The sequence below is a fragment of the Gymnodraco acuticeps genome, unplaced genomic scaffold (genome assembly GCF_902827175.1).
Source record: "Gymnodraco acuticeps unplaced genomic scaffold, fGymAcu1.1, whole genome shotgun sequence".
NCBI lineage: Eukaryota > Metazoa > Chordata > Actinopteri > Perciformes > Bathydraconidae > Gymnodraco > Gymnodraco acuticeps.
In genome coordinates this window covers 699,312-714,983 of record NW_022990947.1, presented here as the reverse complement: position 1 = coordinate 714,983, position 15,672 = coordinate 699,312, and the positions used below count along the sequence as shown (strand labels likewise).

Below are 15,672 nucleotides of genomic sequence, written 5' to 3'. Positions count from 1 at the left end.
TTATATGATATAATGTGGAAATAAATCCTTTGAATAACCCATTAACTGCCAGCACCACCATTTGGTAGAGCACATTTTGTGTCTTGATATCTCTAAAAAAAAGTTGAACTCCATCTGATTCAGCCAGCTCTACCCTTTGGTTGACATGTTATGCACAAAACAACCTCTAGATGTCACTGGGTTCAAACAGAATGCCCTTCAGCTAGCTTCAACTGAGAAAGTTGGCAATACTAAAAATCACTGCTGAAGAAATCACTCTTTTTGGTCAACTTTTGTAAGGTAACCATATCCTTTTTGACATATTTTAGTGGCATGGCACTGACTGAACATATTTAGATAACTTGATGCACAAAAAAAGTTTTAACAAGGGTGTAATTATTTTTTGGAAAATATGCTCAACCAATCGGTCGAATTGGCCTTTTATGGTAAGCAAGCAATATGACTTTTTCAGAGTTTCAGAGATGTTTTCCTATAAAATATGGTAAATAAATGGCTAGATTCATGGTAATATTACTAAATCTAGTACTGCCTTATGAGTCTCAGAGTGAAAGAGTGATAATAATTTATATAGCACCTTTCATGCATGGCATTCAGCCCAAAATTGCACACAGATGAGCAAGTTAGGCCAACACAGGATATAGACATTTGCTGTTAGGCCAGTGGTTTCCTGTTAGGCCAATTCAGCATATTCAGTAAGATGAGCAAGTCTTTTTTTTATCATGAAAAACACACATTACTTTTTTCCATTTTTTTTTTTTACAATTATAATTTATTATCTTTTATGAATATATCTGGTTGTATATATTGCTCATTTTCCATAAAAGAAACAAATGTATTTGAGTTTGTGTTTTATTTGAGTTTGATGCATACAAATACTGTACTGTGTGATGATTGTTGAAAATGTACTTTTACCATAGAAGGCCAGCTCGACCATTTGGTAGAGGCTCATAAAAATAAAACTGTGTGGTCAGTCAAAACAAACAATGTGTTTGTGCTTATTTGTGGCCCATTTGATAAGAAAATGCAAACAAATAATTTTTCCATAGCTTTTTTTTTGGTCCGGCAGTTAAAGGGTTAATTAGTAATAGATGAAGGTATGCAATGGCAGGTTACTTTAAAATAAAACATGGAATAGACAGACTTCGTGTGGAGTATTGTCTTGAAATATATTGAAACAGTCGTCTCACTCAATTTCCAAATAGATTGCCTCTCTTTACTATTGGAGCAGAGACAATCACTACTTTCCTCTGGTTGCTTCTTATTGATCAGTGTATCATATGGTTGTAATGTGATGTCTATGCCTCTCTTACCTGCCTGAGCAAGCAGCTAATGAAAAAACGTGCTGGATTAGGTCCAACGGAAAACCAAACCTGTATGTATTGACTGTGCGAATACAGCAGTTGTGATTACTCCTCCCCAATAATATAAAAGACGGAAAAAATCCGAAATCAGAATCAATTCTATTTCAAAATACAAATTTGCCCACAGCGGAGCCTGAGAGTAACTTTGGGGGAGAAACAGACCACATTCTGGGCCAGCTCAGCGTCAGGCCTTGTTACTCTGGATCCCCATCTCCTCTCCCTCCCACCTCTTTTCATCCCCCTCTTATCCCGCTCTTATCCCCCAACCTTTCCCCCTCCCCCAGACTAGTCTGGCTGGCCTACACACGCGATCCTCACGCTAGCTGGACCAAAGCCCCGTAAAGGCTAACACAAGCTTGGTGTAAAAACTCCTATAGGGGCCCAGCCCTCTAACCCCCTCACTACCCAACCAATCCCCCTCTTCCCTTGAACTGCCTGACTACACTTTCGCTTTGCATTACTTCTGCTATTCTAACTTTTCCACTTCTGAGCACTATCAATTATGCACTAGAATAACAGTGGGGCCAGGCTTGGCAGCAGGACATAAAGGCCGATTATGAGTGTGAATAATTCAGCCATCTTCGTGCCATGTTCCTCTTAACAGTGATACGGCAGGAAGGCTGTGCTGCTAATGTACAACGGCAGACACAATCTGACCTGGTCTTAATGTAAGGACAGCTCTCCACATCCCAGAGAGAAGAGAGGCTGGAGAGCCGGAGAGGACATTAAAATGTGGCTGAACTGAATTATTAAAGCAGATGTGAACCTGATGTCGCTCAGATTGAAAAGTCTGACACTGTCACGAATCTGGAGACTGACACCTGTCAATCTGTTAACAAGAAAACAGGGAATCCAGGGAGCCTGTTTGAATACATTAGTTGTAATACTTGTTATTCCTCTTTTTAGAGACAAACAAACAAATACATATCAAATCAAAATCCTGAGCCCAGACACACGTAAAATAAATGTCTTAAGTCAAAACAGCCAATGTTGATTGATTTAGGTTCAGGTTTTACAGACCAGACAAGCAGACAGCCTTCCATGACAAGAATGCTCAATACACATCTAACTTTTGGTCCCGTACAATAGTTTGCAAGTTATACTCTTCTTCGAGGTCGCAAACAGTAATACATATTTCATCAAGCCAAAATTGTGGAAAACATTTGGAAATTAACAAATCCATAAAAATATGAATTGATTAATATCTATTCGAATAAAAAACATTAAAAAAACATAATTCTGAACGTAGCCATCATTCAATCTCAAGTTTTCACAGTGACAAAAAATTGTGTTAAGGTATGGTAAAATATAAAACTGTACAGATGTTGTTGTTTTGTATTAAATTCAATTTTCCTGTAAGATCTGATTAAGTAAAGTGTTTTATATAAATAAAATAACACAATTTTAAGAACTTCTCCAAACACATTTATTTATATTTATAACATACAACTGCTATTTCTTGTAATCATTTTGTACATTTTTGTTTTATATAAAAAATATTTAACAATTTTATTTGATCAGAAAATTATGTTTTAAAAGTTCGTAATTATTCCCTAATGTGTTCGGATTTTAATTTGTTTGCAACTGTGCTTCGATGGCAAAATACTTTTACAGGAACCACAAAATGAAAGTAAATTGCGCACACAATGTTGTAAAATGTCAAAAAGCGTATTAACTTTAAAACAGCCAGACATAATACTATGTCATTTCTGAGAAAAGCCCCTTCACTCCCTCTTATTTGTGCTTCCGTTTGCCATGCACGCTCTAATCCTGGCTGGAATGTCTCCGGTCGTGGAGTCCCGCAGCCCTGAGCAACAGAACAGCAGGTGAAACAGAACTCTCTGAGGACGGTCCCGCCTCACAGCTCCACTAGTTCAACTGATATAGTTAAAACGGACTCTGTGTCACACAACAGCCCAAACATGCGGGACACTTTTTTTTTTAATGATTTCTCTCAAGTAAATTAACCCCTTTGTGACTGCCATGTTTCATCAGACCCAGACACTGCAGCTCTTGTTGTTCTGGCTTGGGGTTGAGATCTTAAGTAGCAGAGGGGAGGGGTTAGGCTGGTGCATGTTTTAAAAAAAGATTAAAAGAAAAACAGAAACAAGCAATGAGAAAGAGAGTGTTGGTGACTGTCAGTCAGTGCTGCAGCCACAACATTGAACTAAATGCTAACAGTGGGCATGCTGGGTCATCTCAGCAGGACCCCAGGGGCAAGGATATGGACAGTACAGTTAAAGATCTGTAATCCCTGAGACAGGGGGGAGGAAGGGAGGGAGGATGGGAAAAAGAATTAGGACAATATGGCAAGAAGAGCAAAAGAGCGGGAGGAACCCAACTGGCCTATATTCCAGGGATACTTGGCGGGTGAGGAACAGAGGGCGAGCGGGTGGGAGGGAGGGGAATTATAACAAAGAGGGGAGTTATTGAGGAAAAGATCTGATGTTGGTCAAATTGACAGATGCAATACTGCTCAACATGTAAAAAAGCCCAGCACTAAACCAAAATCATGAAAGCATTTCATCATCACATGGCCATTTACAAAGCATGGTGATGACTTTCTCTTCAATGCATCTGCTTAAGTTAAGTTTCAGTTTTCAAAGCTCAACAGTGAGATTAAGGACATTAAAAACTTTTGTATGCATGACTATGCTAGAGAAACAAAACACTACTGAGGATGTGGCCATAGGCAGCGCTCATCACCTCTGTTTATCCGGAGGGCTTAGGCCACTTTGGGGACTCCCCTTAAGTCTCACTTATCTCATTAGACCCTTAAAACTGATTAATATGAATGCCAGCAGAGGCCAGCTCAAAGCATTCTAAAGAAAGGATGGAAGGAGGGAAAAAGAAGAGAAGTTTGGGGGTGGATTTTAGAGGAAGGGGGTTTTGTGTCTCCGGACAATGAGCTGATGGCTTTTTAAGCCTCTCAGTGGCTCTGGGTTAATACCCAGGGCTGCAGTCATGGGATAGGCCGCAGTTCAAAGGCTGCTGCACTGCGTGGCTTGCTGCTCGCTGATTTAGAGGAAGAAAATAAACAAGCAGAATAAATACCATCTCCTGCAACTTGAACCTCCCTAAAGATATAATGAACTGCCCTTTTTAACCGTGTATGTATCTATTATGTGTGTGTGTTCGTCTATGTTCTTTAGGGTGTCATATTTGGTTTTGTGGGATAATGTTTGGAAGCTCAGTGAAAGCTGGGCTCAGATGAGAGGAGAGGGTGAAGATGGGATTTATCGGTTTTCCCTGCAGGGGAAAAATACACACACGGTACAGTTTGACACAGGAATACCATCCACCACAAACAAAGATCGAAAATGCACACTTTCAGAGGAACCGGCTCAGAGAACTGGGTCAAGAATAGTGCTACGCTCTGCTATAGTGACGGTGTGCGTTTCTGCTGCTTCATTAAAGCGGGCCTCGATGCAGAGGTCGGCTCAGGATAACAGTGCACGCACACGCACACTTACTGTTTTGCATGAATAACTACGTATGCGCACGAGTTGCCAGAAAATAGGCACAGGAATACTCACAAACACAAAGCCCTCGTTCGTCTTAGCATCAAACCCTGATTCATCTGAAGATGTCAGATTCAGTTCTGTGTTATACATTTTTAAACATGATTTATTATCTGCTTGATTTCTGACTTTTCTTAGAGCTCAACATCATAAAAGCATCTGTTACAGTAGATCCAGGACATAAGTATGATGGGATCTTAGCATTTTATTTTTGGTCAAAATCCCACTTAGCCTTTTTAGACCCTGAGCCTTCAAACCGATGCGGCTAGAAAGACGAGCTTAGTCCGAGACAAAAAATAAGAGATTTGTAACAAAATGAGATATTTGAATTTGAATCATGCGTATTTATACACATTATTCATCACAATGAAAGGGACCAATCATTGAATGACCTTCGCTTGAAAAGTAAATCTACTGCTGAGGACAAAAACAGCTCATTCTTATTGCACCAATTGTCTGCACAGCAGATATACAGCATTTTGGAATGAAACCCTCCATTAAGCCGCTACATTACACACACCCTGGCATTACGACTGTGATTCATGCATTTCGGTAGTAAATGCACTTTCAAGGGCACATTGCGTCATGTGTCACAGTAGTTAAGACCAACATGCAACGTAGTGCCACAGCACCAACCCCCAAGTAAACACAGCCCTGTGTGTGGGAGTCTTCAGTGTCACAGGAAACAAAGCAGGGGTCTAAACCTGAGCAGGCTTAATCCTGTCTCTGTAGAAAATAGCCCCAGTGTCACTAAACCCGGACCGCAAAGACGACACCTCCTCAGGGTAAAGACCCAGAGTCTGTCCCCTAGAGGACCAGCAGCAACCAACCAACCACGTTCCCCACCAGGGAGACAGAGAGACAGACTGAGAGTCAGCAAGCCACATGCATCCTTGGCAAGGACAGACAAGGGGGGGGGGGCTGAAGAGCTGGATGGTTTGGAGCAGGCAGATGAGGGAGGATGGATAAGGCTAGTTGGAAATGAGGGAAACTGCTACCTCTTCTTTTCCACACAATGTGTCACTCCTGGCAACTTCATGCCTCTCCCCTCGTGTCTGGCGCTCACATTTTACTCCTCTCCTCCCTTTTTCTGTCCGAAAGCATAGTACAACTTCAGCTGTGCACTCTCCCTTTCCCCCGAGCCATTCACATCATTCTCCCTCACTCCTCTCCTTTGCCCTCCCTTTTTTTCTTACTCCGTTTAAAGCGCATGCATGTCTCTCAGCCCAGGCTATGTGGAGTGGACAGAGAGAACAGAACAATGGCCGCCTTTCAGTCTCACGGCCCAGCATTGGGGGGGGCATTGGCTGCTAGTATTTTCCTCTACTGTCAATTCAAACAGGCTAAAGCAGCTAGCTTATTATAGGCACGTCTCGCCTCAACGGTAGACTGAACAAAGTGAAAGCAACATTGTTTGTTTATTTATATTTATGTCAGTGGAAAATTGTAGCCGCAGTGGGAACTTTACAAAGAGGTGTTCATATTAAAAACAAGGCCAGGAAATGAATTACTCCATTCACTTTTTAATGACTTTGCCAACGCAAACAAAGAAACATCGAACAAAAACACAAGAAGCCGTTCAAGCAATCCAATGGTACTCACCACATACAGGTGAGGAGGTGTTAACTTCATCTGTGGCTCAAAGTAGCACTTTATGACTTCTAAAATTATATTTGGGGATATAACATTTTGGAAATAAACCAAGTATTGTCTCAATTCCAAAGGGGAAGCCGATCACTCAATTGTACAGTCCCTCTGAGAGTTTCTCAGTCTGTCTGTAAAGAAGAATTACCTCATGAGTCATTTACAACTGGCTACAACCCGTCAATTAGGTCTTTATTCACAAGCTGGAGATGTGTTCTCTTCTGGGATCTATTCTTCACACTGCTGCCCAGCTAGAAAAACATCCAGTCACTCCCCCGCAGCCCCCCAAGTTAAATAAGGAAAACGGCAGTGTAAGGTCCGAAGCCAGCCTACCATGAAAGGAATTATCTGTGGAAAATGTGTCTGGCAAAAAACTGAACAGTCTCAATCGTTCCTGTCACATTTTCCAGTTGAATAGTGAACGGTGACAGTTTGGGAAAAACGTTGAAACCCATCGTTTTGGCCTTTACGTGCTGATGTAGTCACTGTAAATATAATATGACTTTGACATTAAATCAGTTTAACTAAGTCAAATCAGCCAAGGCAGAAAGAGCTGGTTTAAATCAAGCATATGTATTTAGCTTTCAGTCCCAACTGTGCACTTGAAATACTTAAGGCTGAGAGCAGAGGGCACAAAGGGGTATCAGACCTCTCTCAGTAGCGCCCCTTTCTGGTCAGGGGTGATAGATCAACCAAGTGTAACTACTACAGTAACAGCTGCTTACAAGCCTCCATCTTACAGAGGAGAGATGAGGGGCTGAAGAAGGATGTGCTAGCGCCATTTTCAGCCAAAAGCGAAGACACGATAATACACGATAGCGAGATTCGTTGACCTGCATTGCAACCTCTAATGGACCTGAAGCAATCCTGTATTCATGCAAATTGCTCCTTCATTTGTCTTCAAATGAAACTTTAGCTTCACTGATATTGAATCTTATGAACCGGACCTAAAAAACATTGTTTTCCTTTTTCTCTGTTCATATCAACCTCAAATATACGTAGTACGTGGTAAACATAAAACGTTGAACTGCCAGATCTGTTTCCCACAGCTGCACAAAGAAAGTACAAGAAAATACAGAAACAGTTAGGGAGGTAAAAACATTCCATAACTTAAGAATTGTGAGTGAAAATGAGACAGTGAGAGCAAGGTCAGAAGAAAAAAAGAATTAGCCGCTGAATAAGCAAACACATGCATCTAGTAGCAACCAACGAGCAAAAATTGGAAACGTTATTTTTACAACTCTCATGGCAGAATATAAGTCTCGTATAGAGCTTTGCACATGTGGGTGTTGCATAAGCTGGTTAATACTTTATTGTTTCCAAGTAGAGTTACACAGAGCGTTCCCCTGAAAGCTACGGGTTGAATGAGGGCTAAAAGACAGATCGCTCAGCTGATAGCCGTGTTTCAGCACTCCATCTGACCTTGGAGTGATTACTCTGAAAACAAAAACCTGGGCATTAAAATCTGGCTCTCCAGGCAAGGAAGGGAAACATGTGCTACAGAAGTTAAGATGCCATTCAATATTGTTCATTTATGTCAGTAAAAGAGGTCCTGCCCGCTCTTTGGTGGATAACTAAACGTTCTGACTTCCAACACCCTTAACCTTGGGCTATGCCTATGAGTAATATTTATGTTATTATGAACAAACAGGTTTTTTGAGGTTGTGGACAAGCCAAATAAATCACAGAGATGAAGGTAAAAAAAAGATTATCAAATGTTTTAAAGTAAGCAAAAGGCGTATTTTAGAAAAATGCGATTTTTGACTGTATTTATTTATTTCAAAACAAACTAATGGAAAAACACTTTTAAAGAACAAAATGATTTTACATATAATAAATATATTAAGTACAAATATAATATATATACAGTATATAAATAAACAATATTTGAAATATATATAAACAATATATAAATAAACAGCAACAATTGAAGATATTGGTAATGTAATTTCCCATTTAGTTGTAGTCTGCCTTTACTTCGATATTATTAGCGAATCCACAACTACAGCCTGACCACCAGCCACCTCCGGTGACAGGGCTGCTTCTGTCCGCCGCAGAGCACCTCCACAAGGGTCATGACCAAGAGTCCTCCCCCTCTTCCACCGCGCTAAAGAACAGCTGCTCTGCCAAGCACATTTACTAAGCATTGACTACTGCCTGCTGGTCTCATTTTCTAGTAAGTAGAAAAAGTCTAATTTAAATGGAAAGTGCATTTACAGGTCTAGTGAGAAAACACAGAGTGCCAATTTAGACCTAATAGAAGTATTACATCGCACAACACCATCATTACAGTTTGCTGGTTTTCCGTTAGGACCTGTGTTTAATTTCTGCATCCTCTGCCTCGCTCTCTTTGTGTCCCCTACACTCGCTGTCCCCGCAGCTCAGTTGGTGCCGGTGCTTGCCAATGCCACGAGCATGAAAGAATGACAGAGCAAGGGGTCATTAACAAGAACTAATCAGCCCTCAGACAGAGAGACGGAGAGAGAGAAGGAGAGTTAGAGCAGAAGAGAGGAATGAGTAAGACACAGCTCCGAGCAAGGCAAAGGGGGACAGGAAAACCTAGCATGCGGTCCAAAACGACCCACAAACTCGATCTTAAAAATCCCAGGTTTCAGAAATGTAATTATCAAAAAGTGTTCATTTAATATATCATTTTCATATCTGTTAGAGACAGATGGGTATATTGACTACCTTTCCACCACCATGCGTACAAGCCTTTGTTAGAGTCAGCATTCGCACCCGCGTACAGACACAGGCAAGCACAGATTGACGCTATTCATGTCCCAATGGTGTGTGACAGGTAATGAGAAGACCAAGGGAGAAAGATGTAATTATTCTGGTATCTGAAGTCTGAAGGAGAGGAAACAAGCCCTATATGACCTCATGGCTCATTTGGTACGTTGCATGCACATGCACACACCCACACACACACAAACACACACACTAAATCAAAAAACATTCACATGCACAGACAAAGCTGAGCCAGACATAACTGCAATAAAGGAAAGTTGCCATTGATACCAGTGACACAAATAGAGGCCTCCAGTTACAGTACATTGTAAGAATAAAAACGTAAAAAATGCAACGAAAGGCAGCACGTTAGAAAAATGCTTTCCAGGCTGTTTGATGAGCTACAAGTGATGCACTAAAATACAAATTACATTGAGCGATTTGCATGACCACAACCGCACCGGACTGTTAATGTTAATAACACTCTGCACTTCAAGGAGAGTTCTAGTTAGTTTGTCATTCAAAGACCAACTTTCCGTGTCGTTATTCCGTGTCGTTATTCCGTGTCGTTATTCGTTATATGTGTGTGACCCCTCCCTGAGCTCCTCTCTGAGTCTGCCTGACCTCTGCGCGTCTTTCTCCACCATCAACCGTGGAGGGACTCCCGAAGTATTTAATTGTATTCATTCATAATCTGCGCCCGGCAAAGAGAGACAGAGAGAAAGAGACCGGGAGAAAGAGACCGGGAGAGGCGGAGCGCTGAGAGGCCACATGGAAGAAGAGGCAACGCGGGATATGGGAAAAAGTAAGGGCAGAAGAGAAGAAAAGGAAGGACCATCTCTTGGCATTACAGCTGAGACATCATTAGAGAAACTAGCTGCCCCCACATAGTAGAATAAATACTCATAAGCGAAGAGTCATTGAGAAAGCAGAGGGCAGGATCCATGGATAAATATCCCTGCACTTTAAATAGTTTCAAGCTGTAGGAATAAGGACTGATAAAAACTTCTAGAAGTCCCGGACTTCTCTAAAGTTTCCCTCAAAATAACTTTTTTTGATGGGCAAAACCTAAAATGAATATAGTTTCTGGTCTCATGCTAAAGTTGTGACAAAACAGTGGACTGAAGCCAATAGGACAAAATGGAAATCCCCTCAGCCCCGGACCCAAATGACCCAGCAACAGAACGCAAATTACGATACACTGAGCAAACAAAATATTCAACACTAATCTTCCAGTTTGCTTGTAATTCTGACCACTGGAAAAACCAATAAATGAAGGTCTTACCTGCGAAAACATTTTTGCTACAAAAGGTTTAAAGGCAGACTTCCCCGTTCAATGCTACTGATGATCTAAGCTGTAAAAGTGGCTTCACCAGTGGGTTCTGTCTACCATTGACTCAATCAACTACTTTTGTCTGGTTAAGCTTACTTTCTTCAATCATTTGTTATTTAAATTCTATAATTAAAAATGATTTTGTATTTAAATTAAATATAGGAAAACAAAGTTTGTGAGTAAAGCTGCATTAGTAACTATTTTCATAATAAGGTTTTAATTTCTCTCACTGAATTCCAGGTGATTAAGTTAGTAAGCAGTGCACAACGTATTGCAAGCACTGATGTAAAATATCCGACTTAAGCATAATGGTTTCAAAGAAAACTGATTTTTGTGACAAAACCTAAACTGAAACTACAGCTTTAGCTTGATGGATAATATTCTAGCTAAAGCAATTGTAAAGCCTGCAGAAGCTGCAGTTGTGAAAGATGCAGAAAATTGAAGGGCGACAAATGGCTTTTTCTGGCAGTAGTAAAATGATCTCCGAACTGTGTTCAGATACCAACGAGAACAAATGTAAAGAGCCAGTCAAACTAGAAATAAAACACTATGCAATTAGTATTTATAAATAATGAATGACAAACTATGACAATGTGCCTGTGTGCGTGCATTGGGGCGTTAACACAGTAAATACTTGGAGCAGCCCAACTTTCGGAGTGACTGTGAAGCCTAGAACAAAGGCAGACGTGGGCAAGTTACGTTGCAGTGCCACACCAGCTCCTTACAGTAATGCATGAGGAAAGGGATTCAATATGTATTAACTGAGTCATCAATAAGACAAGTTTGCTATCTCTCACTCTCTCCGTCTCCTCCCTGCTGTTGTGTTAGTTTCCTGGCTTCCTGCCTCAGGACTGCAGAGGGGTGAGAGTCAAACAAAGTCTATTTAGAGTAAGTAGAACGGAGTGACTGGTGTTAGCAGCACTACAGCCTCTGTGAAAACCAGTTTCCTTTCCTCGGGCAGTCAGGGCTTCAGAAATGGATGAGGCTCAGGAAACGATCTGTTTCTCAGATTTGACTTGGGACGCAAAGAGAGTAAGAGACACAACGTGCATGCAGCCAAGTGAATCACAAAGTTGGTGTTTGCTCTACTCTCTCTTCTAGTGTTAGTTTGTCATATCTGAGATTAACAGATTTACTCCAATTTCCCTTTTTTTTCTTACTACACTTTTTTCCTTCATTGAAGCTGAGAAAACTTGTCAGCACATCTGGAAGATATCAAGTGAGCAGGCAGTCAAGTCAAAACTTTTTTGTTTAAAGAAAAATGTAATGTCTAATGAAAGTGTGTCTATCAACAGCCGGAATCTAAATTAAACGCAACGTTGTGTTTGCCTCTATTGAAGAAAGTGGTCTGTAAATAAACAGCCGGGGTAAGCCAGAATAAAGACCTGAACCACAGCAGTCATGGTGTACGGGATATCAGGCCGAGAATCTACGCACCCCGCTACACTGGCCCCAACTTCAGGAGAGGGCTTACAGTCAGCCCTCCGTTTGTACCTCTGACCACTAATTGCTTCAAGCAATAAATCTTGTTTTCTGAAACTTCCAACTGAATATAAATAGTTGTGCAACAAATTCAGCATGTGCTATTAATGGCTTTGTGCACACTTGGAGGCTAAGCTGAGGATTTTATTCAACAAATACTAAGTGCTGTTGGCAGTTGAGTGAAAGATCTTTGTAACCTCCCGCAGCAGTGTTTAGACTTAATAAGCCGGGGACAAGGCTGAACAGTCTGACTCTATCAGGGACTTTGAGAAGGTAATACCACTGCGACAAACATGTTCACTAAACACTGAGGCGGACTCCAGCCTGTCCTAGCAGAGGAACTAAGGAACTTTTATTTCAACTCTTAACGTCCTCTTGAGTGGCCCGTCCACAGCAAGTAAAATCCCCACTTCACTACGAACAGTGCTGAGAGTGTACTAAAAAAGTTCAGCGCACACTTTTTATTCATACAAATAAAAAGTAAAAGGGATGCACTTTTATTTCTGTAAAAAGTAACAATATTTAAATGATTGGTATTTTAGTGTTTTTTGACACAATAGGTCAGGATATGACTTGTACGTGCCTCTGGAAATGAATTAGTAACAAAATGCAAAATGAAATATGAATGTGTGAAGCTTAAGGAAAACTTTAATTTCAGATTCATGAAGCTGCCCACTTGTACAGAGTGAAAGCTTATAATTGTAAAGTCTATATGGTTTCAAGTGGAATAAAACCCTCTCACAGTTTAACTTAAGCTTCAGTGGGTTTTATGATCCAGAATTGTATTCAATTTAAAACATTTACTTTATAATAGTGTCTTCAAAATGTCCTTGATCAACCATAAAAATGCTGCACCAAAACGATTATGTTATCTTCTGAACTTTACTAAAATGAATAAAATGTTGCTCAAAGAAAAAAATTGTCACATAAAAAGTGATTCAATAACTATTTATATGACTAATAGTTAGTAAAAAAAAATCCCTATAATATTCCACTGTGCCTTCAGCCTACCCAAAGACGAGTTTGTCATTTCGTGTAATTTGTCGGCCATGGTGCTTTTATAATATTCCAGTTGTGCTGGGACTGCTTTATAAAAACAATGTCATTATTGCAATTTTACTGAATTTCGTGAAGGAGCTTTTCAATATTGACATTATATTCTGACTACATTTACTATCAGTAGTTTGATGAAGCCACATGAACTAAGAAAACACCGAATTACAGAAGCTGTCCTCTGCACGGGTCTGAGACGTTTGGCCTACAGATTTTAAGTTTTCTGAAACAAGCAGTATACCTAAATAGTCTGAAGTGAGTTAATGAATTGCCATATTGAATTAACTTTGTGCTGATTATGTTTTGATTAGCCTTGTTTTAAAACGAGTTAAATTCAGTTTATAATGACTCCGATGTGTGAAGAAGTGCCCGGCCTGGGTCCGCCGGACAGAGAAACAACACAAGATAAAGCTCCAGGGTAATTGTACAGCTCTGAACACGACACTAAAGCTAGAATAACTCAAATTTGGTGAATATACTTTTGTAAATATTGACAGTGGGTGCAACACCAGGCGATGAATGTTATTTCCAATTCCAGGCCTTATACGAACGAGTGTATTCTATATTACCCTGAGGGACGCGCTGATAACGAGCCGCCACGTATAGGAACAGTATACTTTTATACTCTTTTTCTCCTATCCTTAGCTATAGCATGTACCTATACAGCTACTGGCAGTATGCCCCCACTGCGGAGAATAAACATAGATGAGGTCTAGCAAACATGAGAACCCCGTGGTTCATGCAGATGCGAGGAGACGGAACATCGCCGACTCTCCGCGGAAAACCTGCCGGGTGAGGGCACTTACTTGGCGTTGGTCCGGTTCCAGAAGACGGCATAGCGGTCCGCCACCACTTTGGAACTGGGCTCCTGGCTAAATACACACGTCAACAGCACCAGGCAGAAGAAGATGACCAGTTCCATTTGCAGCATCACTACAGCGGAACTTCGGCACGTATTCCTCTTCAGTGTCGGTCGGTCAGTCAGTCGAGTTGTACGGGGTGCTTCAACCGGGACAGGTGATGAGTCTCATTCACATGTGTTGCTGGCGCTGTTGGTGAATGCTAAAACAAAGTACAAATGCGCACCACGTAGAAAAGGGAAAATCGAGAATGTGATCATTCAAGGGGGCACTTGAGAGGACACTTGTTCAGGCTTTTCAAAATGTAAAGTTACAAAACCTACGTGTCACTGTGCCGTATCTCTGATGCAGGTCGAGGGTCCGGGTGAATGACAGTCTTTATGTCAAACAAGATGTCAGCTCTGACAAGTCCGTGGTGGGCTATCAGAAATAAATCTCCCAATAATGCACAAACAGTGAGATCAGCACACACAAATGCGCAGCACAACAGGCTGTGTCTTCAGTGGTGTGGTGACGTTCCCCTTATGCAGGGAGCTACTGGATGTAGCCTGTGTCAGGGCAAATGACAACTGCTGCACACTTCTGCTTACTCCCAACCCAAAGCGCAGGGGATTAGTCACTCCAAGATGTGATGAAGAAAAGAGAGAGAGAGGCTCCTATGTGTGTCCAATGACGCCGTGTGGCGCACGTCATATGTCCATGTTCTCCATGCAACTTTTTAAAGCCATACAGTCAATCACTGGCTGATCAATGGTAATGTTAGACACGGTCCTTCGTCTCCAGCGTAAAAAAAAGTCACTTGTCTTTTTTTCGGCGATGTACCGGAGGTGTCACTACCGAGGTGGGGAGGAGTCCTTCTCGGTGTCCGAGAGAGGACGGACAGCGTTGTATTTTCTCATGCGCTTCTCTCCGTGGAGACGCGTGTTTATGTCCGCATCCCAAAGTGTCCTCCTCATATATAAGCCATCGTGCGACGTGCAGGTGAAAAACAAATATAGCTTTTTCCCATGTGCGTGCTGTGTAGTCTTCCTCTTTTTGCGTTTGGGTTTAAGACGCCGGGACAAGCAGGAAGGTGAGGGCAAAGGCAGGCAGCTCCAGACGCCGACTGAGAGTGGGTTTGGTTACGGCGGAGCGGGGGATAGTCCCATTGGTTTGAAATTATTTGAATGGGCGTCACTTGAACAAAGCCCAGCCCCTCCCCCGCCTAAAACCGAGCTAATTTAATTACGGAGAGGTAGAGCTGGAAGGGGACGGGGGAAGAGGTGCACTGGACAGGGACAGCTTTTGGAAACTCCACTGTCAGATGCGACCGATAAGTGCGCAGGGCGCTATTTAATTACATGCAAACGGACGCAGCGGAGCACAGAAGACCGTGGACTCCAGTTACGCTCTCTGTTCAATTGAACTCAGTTCGTGCTTTTTTAATTACTAGGAAGAGGCATGAGATTATTAGAAACTGGACGTTAACAATATACATATTGTATATAGCCTACACACGCATACATATATTGTATACAGTACAGACATTGAAAATGTTTCTTCGTCGTTCCAACGATATTGATTGTCAATTCCTCAAGGATAAAGCATCCCACACACAATAATAATTCAAAAGGATTTTTTCCAATATTTAAAAAAATAATAATAATAATAATAATGTTTTGTCCATGATAAATTGTGAGGAATTAAAA

General features: G+C 41.3%; 1 protein-coding gene across 2 annotated transcripts in view; it reads right to left on the bottom strand.

Moving 5' to 3' along the window:
- The window catches only part of efna5b (ephrin-A5b), an 84,832-nt gene extending 69,754 nt beyond the window's left edge, over window positions 1-15,078 (bottom strand). The window contains exons 1-2 of one of the 2 annotated variants that reach the window (XM_034234952.1): window positions 14,308-15,078; window positions 13,931-14,186 (exon numbers count right to left, since the gene is read on the bottom strand). In XM_034234952.1, the coding sequence (XP_034090843.1) occupies window positions 13,931-14,055 (125 nt within the window). In that variant the 5' untranslated portion in view covers window positions 14,056-14,186; window positions 14,308-15,078. Of the gene's footprint in view, window positions 1-13,930 lie in introns of both variants that reach the window. The other variant, XM_034234951.1, reaches the window with a different exon arrangement.
- Between the last annotated feature and the right edge of the window lie 594 nt (window positions 15,079-15,672).